Below are 11,068 nucleotides of genomic sequence, written 5' to 3' on the forward strand. Positions count from 1 at the left end.
ATAATAAACTGATTTAATTGCCCATATTTAGCGGGGGTTTTATAAATAAAAAAAATAACTTCTTTTGAGCGGTCTTCACGGAAAACTCATTTAAAAAAATGTTTATGTTCATTAAAACTACTTCTCTACTCTTACACATTCCACTCGTCTGAAAATAGTCTTTTAAAGTTAGCAATGATAATAACTATGTAACTGAGAAGAAATATTGCTCAGAATATATAGATTTGAAAGATAATTTAATTTCATGGGGTCATTTGGCTTATATATAAATTCACTTACCAAACATCTCAAACGTGATATTTTTTTAAAAAAAAAAAAACTGAATCTATGGTACATTATTTCTAATTAATTTGAATTGATGGTTTGGTCATTCCTTTTTGAGTAACTATTAACCTTTAAGTAACTTTAACTCCAATTTTGTATTTTACTACATGTTGTATCTAATAGAATCCAAGTAATTTTTACTCAGAATAGTATACCATATTGCAAGCATGTGAGTTAATTTTTCTCTCCAATTCTCCATATTGTCCAATCAATATAAGAGTATTTTGCCCAAAAAAATCAACATAAGAGTAGATTTTTTTTTTATAGATACATCATATGACACATCAAGTAAAATAGAGTCAAGTTTATGTAAAACTATGGACATAATTACTTTTCGTTGAGTCAATTTTACGGCTTTTTATTATCAAACAGATGTAATATCTACAACCATAAAAATTTGTTAATTCTGCTTTCATGAAAAATATTTTCTTATTCTTACAGGTCATTTGCAAGTTAGCGGTTTCCGACCAGAATTGATAGGATGAAATATATTAACAAAATGTGAAATATTTAAGATTAAATTAGCATAAATATAATATATTTATGACCTTTTTGTTAATTTTGTCCTCCCAAGTAAACTGACTGACGGCAACATCAAACACGAGAGCAAAGAGTCGAGGTCACAAACGGCGATTGTCCACCGTGCAAGCCTTTCACAACTTAAGTCCATCAGAAACATGCAGACATTATCTTCGGTCCGAACGTAGCTCGCGGTCCATTTGTCTAGTATGAAATTGAGCACGATTGATGACTGCAAAGTTGGAAAATGACTTTCAATTTTCAAATTAGAAAGGTTTTATTAATTATCAAAATTCAATTCTCTGATTGACTGAAGTCATTTTCCTAAGTTGGCTTATGTCCCACGACACTGGAAAAAGGGAACAAAACATTTTCCGATAAAACATTTTCTTTCAAACAAACAGAGTCTGAAAAGAAAAATGCTTCATATTCTACATCATAAATCTGATCAGTAGACGAAGTAATAATACTTCGGTAAAAAAAAGCATGGAAATCTCTAGAAGCGAGAGAGTACCGGATTTCACCATGCAGTGAATGCGTCCAAATATGAAGATTCCATGCAAATGGGTAGAATTTACAATCTATTCAACTCCCCTTCGTCTGTACAGAATATCCAGGGCTTGGCCAATCTCTTGGGCCACTGGAAAAACATTCGACTATACACAGAAAAGCAAACAGTCACTTTCCGAGGATCCGCCCTACGACTGTTACCCTTTTCACCTTTCTTTTGGCCAGCTTGTGGTTCCTGCTCTGCCTAATCCACCCAAGAACCATTTCTTGAAGAAAAGCCTCCAGCTTTCCTGAGCTTAGAGCCGTCTTCAACTCCATCCGGTATCAACTGGCTGTTTAGTTCGAATTGCCTTCTTCAAGGCACGCCATCAAGTCCTTGAGCTGCCGGCGAAATAGGATGCTGAATAAGTCATAGTTTGAATAGCGAGTCATTAGACAATAGAAGCATTGAGATCCTACCTCTTCTTCCAATTGCTGCATCTTATCATCTTTTGCTCTCAAAGCGTTTCTTTCCCTGTCCAAACAAAAGCCATCACAAACTAGAATACATATATACTTAAGTATGCCGTTTTATGCCAATGAATCAGGAAAATGAGTCTGAGGGAATTTCCACGCTTCTCAAAAGGAATATGCACACAGCTAAGCTTTCTCACTTCTATATCAACTGGCAAATTGGGCGCGCATGACAACACTTCTAGAGTAGAATTTCTGCTTCCAAAGTGCTTTCGGAGCAAAAATCCGTTAATTTGGTAACGCAACTTCTAGAGCAGAAATTCGTTTGGTCACACAACTCCAATTTTCCACTTCTGAAGCATTTTTTTTGTTCTAGAAATAATTTTGGAGCCACTTGAAGAAGTAAAAAATTTACTTCTCTCCAAAAGTAGAAAAATAAATCAACTTTTGCCCAGAAGTCGATTTTTAAAGCAGAAGTGTTGCATGCAGGCCCTTAAAAATAGCATCCTCAATACCATCTGAACACTTAGTCGAAGGATTTGCAATTACAATTGCAATTGCGATGCTTACATGAAAGCTAGAGGAAAGAATAAACTTCAAGCAAAAGGAGAGAATTCTTTTGGTAGAAGATGAAGCTATTTCTTTCAGTGCTGGATTTTTATTTTGGTTAAACAAAATTTAGAGCCCGTGTCTATTACCCATGGCCAAGGCATTCTATCGGGTATTTAACACAGCATCGAGTCACCATAAACAAACCATGACAAAGTTACAGTAAACGAAAAGGCAATTAATACCATTGTGGTGACAAAGATCTGCACACCACCGGCTAGGTATCATAGAATTGATCCTTGAAACCCGAGTGAATGCTTAACTTTCATCTAGCTAACATGTTTGCTATTGTGGTTAATGCGAAACTACACATACAACATACCTCTCTTCAGCCTCTGAAAGCTTTGCTTTCCATATCTCCTGATTTGCCATAAGATTCTCGTTGAGCTACATGAAAAATCAAATCCAATGTCAAAAGAAAAAATGAAATAGATACATGACAGGATATCTATCAACATCTCCTTAAATCATAACTTACTTCGTCAAGAAATTTCGTCTCTCTGACACATTCGTCCAACTTAGTCTGTTTTTTCTGCACTTTACTATTAGCGGTCAAAGCCATCTCAACAGCTTCAGAAATTTCCCTTTCAGTTTCTTCTTCAAATTCTTGAAGCAAAGTCTCGTAATACTACAAGCATATAAGAAGAATAACTTAAGAACTGCTTTCGTAATAATTGAGTCAATATACTCAGAACCCAGTTGATAAATCTGTCAGAAGAAAAAGTTTTAAAACGAACACTCACTAGTTTTTGGTTCTCAAGTTGAGTGGCGAGCAAATCGTTATACTCCTTAATAATCTGTAAACAAAGTTGAAATAAGATGCATTCAATTGCCTGAGAAACAACAAATGAAACATCGAAAGGAAAAACTGAAGTTAGAGTTTAGAGATCATTACAACGTCCACTTTGCTATTAAGAAGAGCTTCATTGAGTCCAGAATTGGCACAATTACAGCTTTCACAGCCATCGCTAGAGTGCATACAGTGGGAATTCAACTCAACTAATTTCCCATCAGTTTTGGATTGGATGAGCCGATGTACATAGTTGTCACCAGCATAATCCCAAACACGTTGTGTTTCCAACTCAAGAGAATAACAGTGTTGTGTTTCTTTCCAGTGCACTGTTGCATGTCCTGCCTTATACCTGATCGATGGTCATGTCAGACCTTCATGCTTCATGGAGAAAGAATATGGAATTGATCCAATGTAAAATGAGAAATACAATATTTAATTAAATGATTCATTACCTTCCGCATCCAACAAAACCACATATAACACACATCCACAGATTTTCTGATGTTTGACACACGAAACATATTGACTTCTCTGGTTGTTGCTGGCAATAGCGACAGACCTAAAACAGAAGAAATCCATTACTTGTTTTCTTCTGAGGAATAACCCAAACATGCTTCAAAACTAGAACATTCAATCTGTTGTAATAACCTCCCCAACAACTCTAAACAAGATTACCAAGCTAACAGTTAACAGAAAAACAACTAAATAACTTACTGGACAAGAAGAATCACTGCATTTCGAAATACAAGAAATATGGAAAGAATGGTTGCAGATGGTCGTCAGAATGCCACTTGTGTCCTGGTCTAGCCTCTCTGCAAAATTACCCATGTAATAGCATGTCACGTTTAAAGATGACAAAACAACTTGATTTGAATGAGAAACATTCCCTACTGACCTGACAAGAAAAGATGCGGCAGAAAGACTGAAAGGAGGTAAAAATAAAAGCACAAGCACTACATTCTTAAGTCACATCAGGTTTGCTAAGTGAAGAATCTTCCAAAATATGGGAGTCAGAACTTCCCAATACAGGGTCCCGAGACAGTTAAAAAAAAAAAAAAAAGAGAGAGACAAGGACTTAAAAAAGATAGGCGAGGCTAAACTACTTAAGTCACTTTCAGTGAAAAGCCCCAAAGAGAAAAGTGTAGCTAATCGAAACAATAAAAATCAAGCAATGTGATACAGCTTAGAGTTTGCTGCAATACTTCCTGGCACAAGCACCAGATCTATTTAGAACTTCTTTAATTCTTACTCTAAAACCAATCGCTTATATCATTAATGCATAGAAGGTTCATGCAAGCAAAATGCATTACTCACGAGAAATGACAAAAATACCTAGACAGACTGGACATGACGGCTGCTCACTTGTGGCCATTGGAGAAGTATGTGGGTGCTCAGCTGAACCTTTATAACCAGTGTACTGTACATCGACGGTGTAAAGAATGCGGCAAACCTCTACCTACATAAAACATGTTGCATAAAAATCTTAAGGAAATGTTAAATAGAATAATATAACATAAAGAGGGAAAAAAAGAGTAATTCAAGAAAACAACATACTTCCAGAGAATTAAAACGCCTCCCATTGAAGTACCGGTAGAAGTTATCTGTAGCATCCTGACCATCCATTCGTATCAAAATACTATATCGGTCTTCCATCCCGTCAGTCCTAAGCACCAACAAGACATTAGAACTATATATTCAATTAACAAGCACAAGCAAAGTCAATCAACATAAAATGGAGCAAAAGAGTCTAAGATCGAACCTGACAATTCGCATCTCCAGTATATGATGAATAAACGAAGCACAGAACTGGCAAAAATCGGCATATGTCATGTGATCAGGCACCCCGAACACACAAACAAGAGGCTTTCTTCCAACCTAGACAAAAAGCACGAAAATTGATACCAACACAATAATCTCGCCAACAAGTCTGACACAACTCATTCCTTGTTCAATTGACCCGCAGAGCAAAACAGAGCAAAAATGCACTGAACAAAAGTAACACCCACAAAAGCCGGCATTGCATTAAATACGCTAACACCACCAATCCAACATCTCAAGCAGAAACTGCAATCATCGAGCGCAAGCTCAATCCTGCAGCTTCTATATCAGCATAATTTCTCCAACGGAATCATCGAACTAAACAAACGAAGACACATTCGGAATCATTCCACGCAACAGTTATTAGAATATCAAAGGATCCGAGCTCGTAGAGAATGCCAGGAGTACCGGGAGATCGGGAGACGAGGAGGAGACGGCGTCGTCGGAGAAGAGGTGCATGACGCCGCGAGTCTCCTCGATCCTAGGGTTTCCGGAGGAGAAACAGAAGGCCTGAGTCATGCCGCCGCCGCCGCCCCGGAGGGAGGAGGAAGTTGAGGCAGGGTCACCGGCGGGTACCGGGACGGAAGGCGGAGGGAAGCTTTCCTCCTGTGAAGTACCGGCTGCAGCTGAGGTCGTCGATGATGACATGGTCGGTTACTTGGGTGGGAAGACAGGTTGCGGGCATTTATATCTTCTTCTTATTTTGAGTTAGTAAAGCCGCACACGAAATTTCAAAAAATAAAATTGTACTATTAAAAATTAGGTTAATTTCACGAAAAATCCGAAATTAATACATCTATGATAATTTTATTCAAAACTATTTTTTTACTATAAAAAATTTCAAATTGATACATTTGTGATAAATTTACCCCAAATTGATATTTCTACCTAATCGTTAAATTGCTGAGTTGAATGACATGTGGCAGTCGACGGGTATACCTGCTTTGAATTTGTACTCTTTATTTTATCATAAATGTATCAATTTGGGATTTTTCGTGATAGTAACCCAATTTAATAGAGGGTAAATTTATTGCAAATGTATCAATTTAGGATTTTTTGTGATCAAACAAATCATTTTAGGGTAAATCTATCACAAATATACCAACTTAGGGTTTTTTGTGGGTAAAAAAATAGTTTATGGTAAATTTATCACGGATGTACCGGTTTAGGGCTTTCCGTAGTATTAACCCTAAAGATTATAAAGCTACGTAGTTGGCAGAGTCCTTATCGATGGTGAATAGTTTCTATTACTCTATTTTGATTTGACATATTTTAAAGTTTTTTAAGCTATATTAAATTAACAAAAGGAGATTATTAATTCAATATTAAGACATTACACACAAGAAAAGGAAAAGTGTTCCGAAAACTTAAGATTAACCATGCAAGAGACAGAGTAGAATTATCAATCAACGTATCTGTCCTCCAATTGAATATCTGTAAAATATCAAACTAAGAATATCTTGAAGAGAGAAAAAAACAAAAAAAAAGGTTTGCAATCCCTTTAAAGTACGAGGTTCTCTTTGTCTCATATAGATAAAATTAGCTGTATTTATAGTTTTATTTACTCCCACCCATAAAAGTATTCTCCACCTTTTTGTCTTGTTGGGCTTAGGTAACATGCACGCACCTGGCTAAGATTAGCGGTTCCATGGGATTAGATTAGATTGAGGTTGGCACTGCTACCACATCCATTTATTTTTTTTTTGGTCGAACGACAATTTTTGTTAGCTTATGTCTTAAGGAGCTTGAGACAGTCCACGATAAGCAGCCGCTCCTCCAGACTAAATTGATCTGCAGAGCTGCTTATCAGAGCTTCCACAAGATTTACACGATCAGATTCATAAAGTAACGCTAACAGTTCTATCTTCGTTCAAGGCTACGACTTGGAGAGCTTCAAGGATGGCAAGGGTTGTATCTTGCCTTCACAGATCTAGCGAAGCCCGTGATAATCGCGCCTGTATGATCTCTGCGTATACTAGCTACGGCGCCATCCGCGGTAGACAGAGGAGGTAGGTCAGCTCCTTTTTCTGCGATAGTGTCGTGACAGCAAGTGACAAAAAGAAGGCCCAATAAAGATCCCATTGGGCCCAAAACTGTGGTAACCCGCTGGACTTTAACAATGGATTGGGCCAACGCAGATCCATGAATTTCCTTCTTAAGGTACGAAATTTTTGCACTACGTTCTTTCCTACGGTTTTCTAATAATGCTCTCATTGTTTCTGAAGAGGTTTCTTCAGTTTTCTTGTCCATTGTTGTTTTGTCCATCCTAACAAAGGCAAGTGAAACTTTCATCTTACATCGATGATAAATGGAACTGCACTGCCAAAAATTTCGAGGATCTCGATAATATTTACTACATACACCACCGTATCAAGAATGTACACGCAAATAAAACATAGATAGTATGCCGAAGGAAAAAAAAAAAAAAGGAGTGTAGATATAGAGAATTCTTCGGTCGATTTTCAGTCGTTCCGCCCAATTCGGCTCCAACACCACTCTCCCGACTTGTTCGAGAGTTGCACCCGATCCGCTAGTCGGTACCGAGTACAAAGGTCGGTTTCTATAGACCAACTCATCTCGTACGGGCATGCTTCCGATCAGTTGCGAAGTACCCAATACAATATGGCTCGCTTGACGATTTTTATTTGCGAGAAGATCGCAAAAGTAACTCTCAAGTGATTGAGCAAATATGAATTCACGAGTTGCCAACCCCAAGGCCCTAAGTGGGGTTACTTCTAGATAATCAACAAAGATTAAACAAGTATGATGGTCTCAACGAAAGTCCTGCGTATCGGCCTTTGCGGTAGGATCAACCCCAAAAATGATCGTTCTGGTTCTAGTCAGCATTGACGCGGCCTTCCACCCCAAACGTCTTCGTACGTATATTATCCTAGTCAATGAATATGACCAAAAAACATACTTTCGTGTATCCCCCGTGGGACTAGGTCCGTCCACCCAAAAAAAAAAGAGAGAGAAAGTGTTTGGAAACTTATTTGAACATTTGAAAAAAAAAAAAAAAAGCACAAGGAAGCGATGGAAAGTCCAACTCAAAAGAATAAGTCGATTGGTCTCACGTGCAAGTCGGATTACGCGCGTGAAATTTGACAAATGGGGGTGAATGCACATTTGCCATATGGATAATACTGGCTCCGATGCCATGATAAAAAGCCCAACGCAAAACTTTTAGGAGGTAGGTAGATGAAGACTATATAAATATGTAAAGCATTTAAGACACGTTATTAGCCGATGAGGTCCGTCTCCCTTTCCATTGACCCAAAACTTCAATCTTCTAAGCCTCGCAGATCCATGATTTTATGATTCGCACGAACAAAGCGATTGAAGTGGGAGAGAACATTCGCAAGCAGCAACATCAAAATACCCTCAAAAGGGAAAAACACAAGGAAGAAACAAATTTGAAGATGTGCGCTGCATTTTGAGCAGCCAACATGGACATGCACATGCACTCGACCATATGACCCGTTAAGGCAAAAGCAACATACTTCCTCTGTCTGCTTTCGCTTCTCTGGGATTTTCTGATCCACTTTCTCTCTCTCCCCTTCTTTGATGTTTGATCCTCGAAACCCTTAAAAAAACCAAGCTGGGGGGTCCATTCTTTTCTCCTCGTAGCAAGAGAAAACGTCTAGGTCCGAAGAGAGTTGCGCGAAAAATACCAAAAAAGTCTTAAATATATTACATTAGTACCAATTCAATCCATTCAATCAATTCTTATCGAAAATTGTTAACGTAGACACTGACAATACCACGTAGAATGGCCGTTGTTGAGGTGAATATTTTTTAATAATATTCTTTTAAAAAGCATTTTTATTATTGTTTTCTCTTTTGGCTTTGGCGCCGGGCACTGGCTGGCCCTCGACGGTGGCTAGCGAGGGCTAGCTAGCCCTCACCGATCCTACCGAGGGCTGCCTTACCCGGGGCCAGGCCGCAAAAGCCCTGGGCGAGGGTTGTTAGCAACCCTCACCCGTCAAAGATGAAGTTTTAAGGAAAAAAAAGAAAAAAAGAATTAAAAGAATTTTTTTAAAAAAATATTATTAAAAATGTTCACTTCGATAATGGCTGTCTTATATGGTATAGCCATCGTTTATCTTAATAATTTTTTATCAGAATTGATCGAATGGATTGGATTAATATCAATATAAAAAGTTTCGGATTATGATCAAAAACACTCAAACCTCCTCTGAATTCTCGAAAAAAGCACACTGTGTTTCGACTGTCACTTTACCAGCCTACGTGGCATGCATAAGCTTAAGTGGCTTCACTAAAAAAGAAACACGTGTCCTTTGACATGACATTAAAAATTAAAATGGGTAAGTCCATCTTCTCTCTCCTCTGACATAAGGCTGCAGAAAGTAACCACGAAATAAAAGCAAAACATCTATTGCCTTCTCTCTTCTCTCTCATTTCCTCTCATGTTCGGATCTCTCTCCTTGCAACAACGAGCTTTCATCGCCTCTTCGGCTCTTCCTGTCCTCTCCGAAGCCATTTCTCTATCCCTCGCTCACCTCAAGCCCTCACCTCCTCCTTCATCTTCTCCTTCATCTTCGTCCTCGTCCTCGCCGCCATTTTCGCCTTTCCAGCTTTGGCTCCAAAAATCGGCGACTGCTCGGGTTTCGATTTCGTGCTTAGGAACGTCGCCAACGATTTTGAAGCCGAAGCCGAAGCCGAAGCCGAAGCCGAAGAGGAAGCTGAGCTCATTTGTCTTCGCATGGAATGGAACAGATTACATTATCGAGTATCAGTCAAACAAATGAAAGCCAAGAGGAATCTAATGTGAGTCTCCACAACAGTTTCAGTCAAGTATTAGTGTGAATTTCATCATCCATAAGTATAAGTGAATAAGTGGAATAGAGCGAGAGCGAAAAGCTCGCTTATGCAAACAAATTCACAAGGACTTAAATTAAGTTTACCCCAACAGAAACAGCGATCAAATGGAATGACAACAAATATTATAAAGTGAAAGGAACCCTAATCACATGAATTGCATATGACTAACACGTAAGAGGGGGTGTTAAAGTATTGTCCCACTTCGATCGACAATGGGTCATAAATGCTATTTATCTAGAGTGAAAGGAACCGCAATCACCTTGGATTCTTGAACCGCCGCAAAACTCGCCTTCGAACCTGCCAATTCACCCACCACCACCTCAATCACCAAGAACATCATGCAAAACCAAAGTTTCACACTGTTAATAGTCGGAAAACAAGAGACATCTACTCAACACTATAGTCGCCTAAATTTTCATATATGTAAAATAAAGTCGATCGAAAAACCTGGATCCAATCGCAAACGAGTAATCCGAATGTAGATGAGAATGATCCGAGCCCAACGAATTCACGTTGTGTCTTTAAAATAAATTTGTCCCCTCAACCGATACCCAAGGTTCTTGAACAATTGCCTCATAGGATAGAATGGATCGTTTTTCCTATGAAGCGGTACTTCTTCAAAGGAAATCTTCGAAAACAATTTCACGGATTAATTGCAAAAATGATAATGACGAAATGGGAATGCAAGTTGAGAGAGAATTTTCAAGCAAGTCTCTTCGAACCAACCCTTTTGAAGACTTTTTATGTCAGTATAAAAAATGAACGTCGACGAAGAGTCACGAATCCGTATGGTTTCGTTGATGAAAGATTTCGAACCTTAATAAAGGAACATGAGCCGAACAACTCTCTTTTTTCGAACAAACATATTTGTTCAAAGAAAAAATTTCCGAACAAACACATATATTCGGACGAAGAAAATGTTTAGAAATTTTCAAAAATGTATGTTCGAATTATGTCCATTCGGTTTAAATAAAATAAAACTGATGGGTATATAAAAAAATAATAGGAACGCGTGGGCTCAAACCCGGCTTGAGCCTAGCCAAGCCGAGGCGAGGTAGCCGGCGGGTGGGTCGACATAGCTTTGCATATGTCTTATTCCTTCCATAAAAATGAGGTGTTCCTTAAGGCCTAAACTCATTTGTAAGGTTTCAATATTTAAACACATTTCTCATCTACTCTTTTTGCTAATGTGAAATTCTT

At 38.3% G+C, this 11,068-nt stretch overlaps 1 protein-coding gene across 1 annotated transcript; it reads right to left on the reverse strand.

The window, feature by feature from the left end:
• Positions 1-1,412: 1,412 nt before the first annotated feature.
• Positions 1,413-5,724, reverse strand: LOC115739588 (BRAP2 RING ZnF UBP domain-containing protein 2-like). The gene is made up of 12 exons (XM_030672757.2): positions 5,435-5,724; positions 4,968-5,083; positions 4,763-4,871; positions 4,541-4,664; positions 3,923-4,020; positions 3,661-3,767; positions 3,311-3,557; positions 3,159-3,212; positions 2,894-3,043; positions 2,738-2,802; positions 1,813-1,867; positions 1,413-1,734 (listed from the first exon to the last, which is right to left on the reverse strand). The coding sequence occupies exons 1-12, from the start codon at positions 5,672-5,674 to the stop codon at positions 1,690-1,692; spliced, it is 1,410 nt and encodes a 469-aa protein (XP_030528617.1). The 5' UTR covers positions 5,675-5,724; the 3' UTR covers positions 1,413-1,689.
• Positions 5,725-11,068: the final 5,344 nt, after the last annotated feature.

The sequence above is a fragment of the Rhodamnia argentea genome, chromosome 2 (genome assembly GCF_020921035.1).
Source record: "Rhodamnia argentea isolate NSW1041297 chromosome 2, ASM2092103v1, whole genome shotgun sequence".
NCBI lineage: Eukaryota > Viridiplantae > Streptophyta > Magnoliopsida > Myrtales > Myrtaceae > Rhodamnia > Rhodamnia argentea.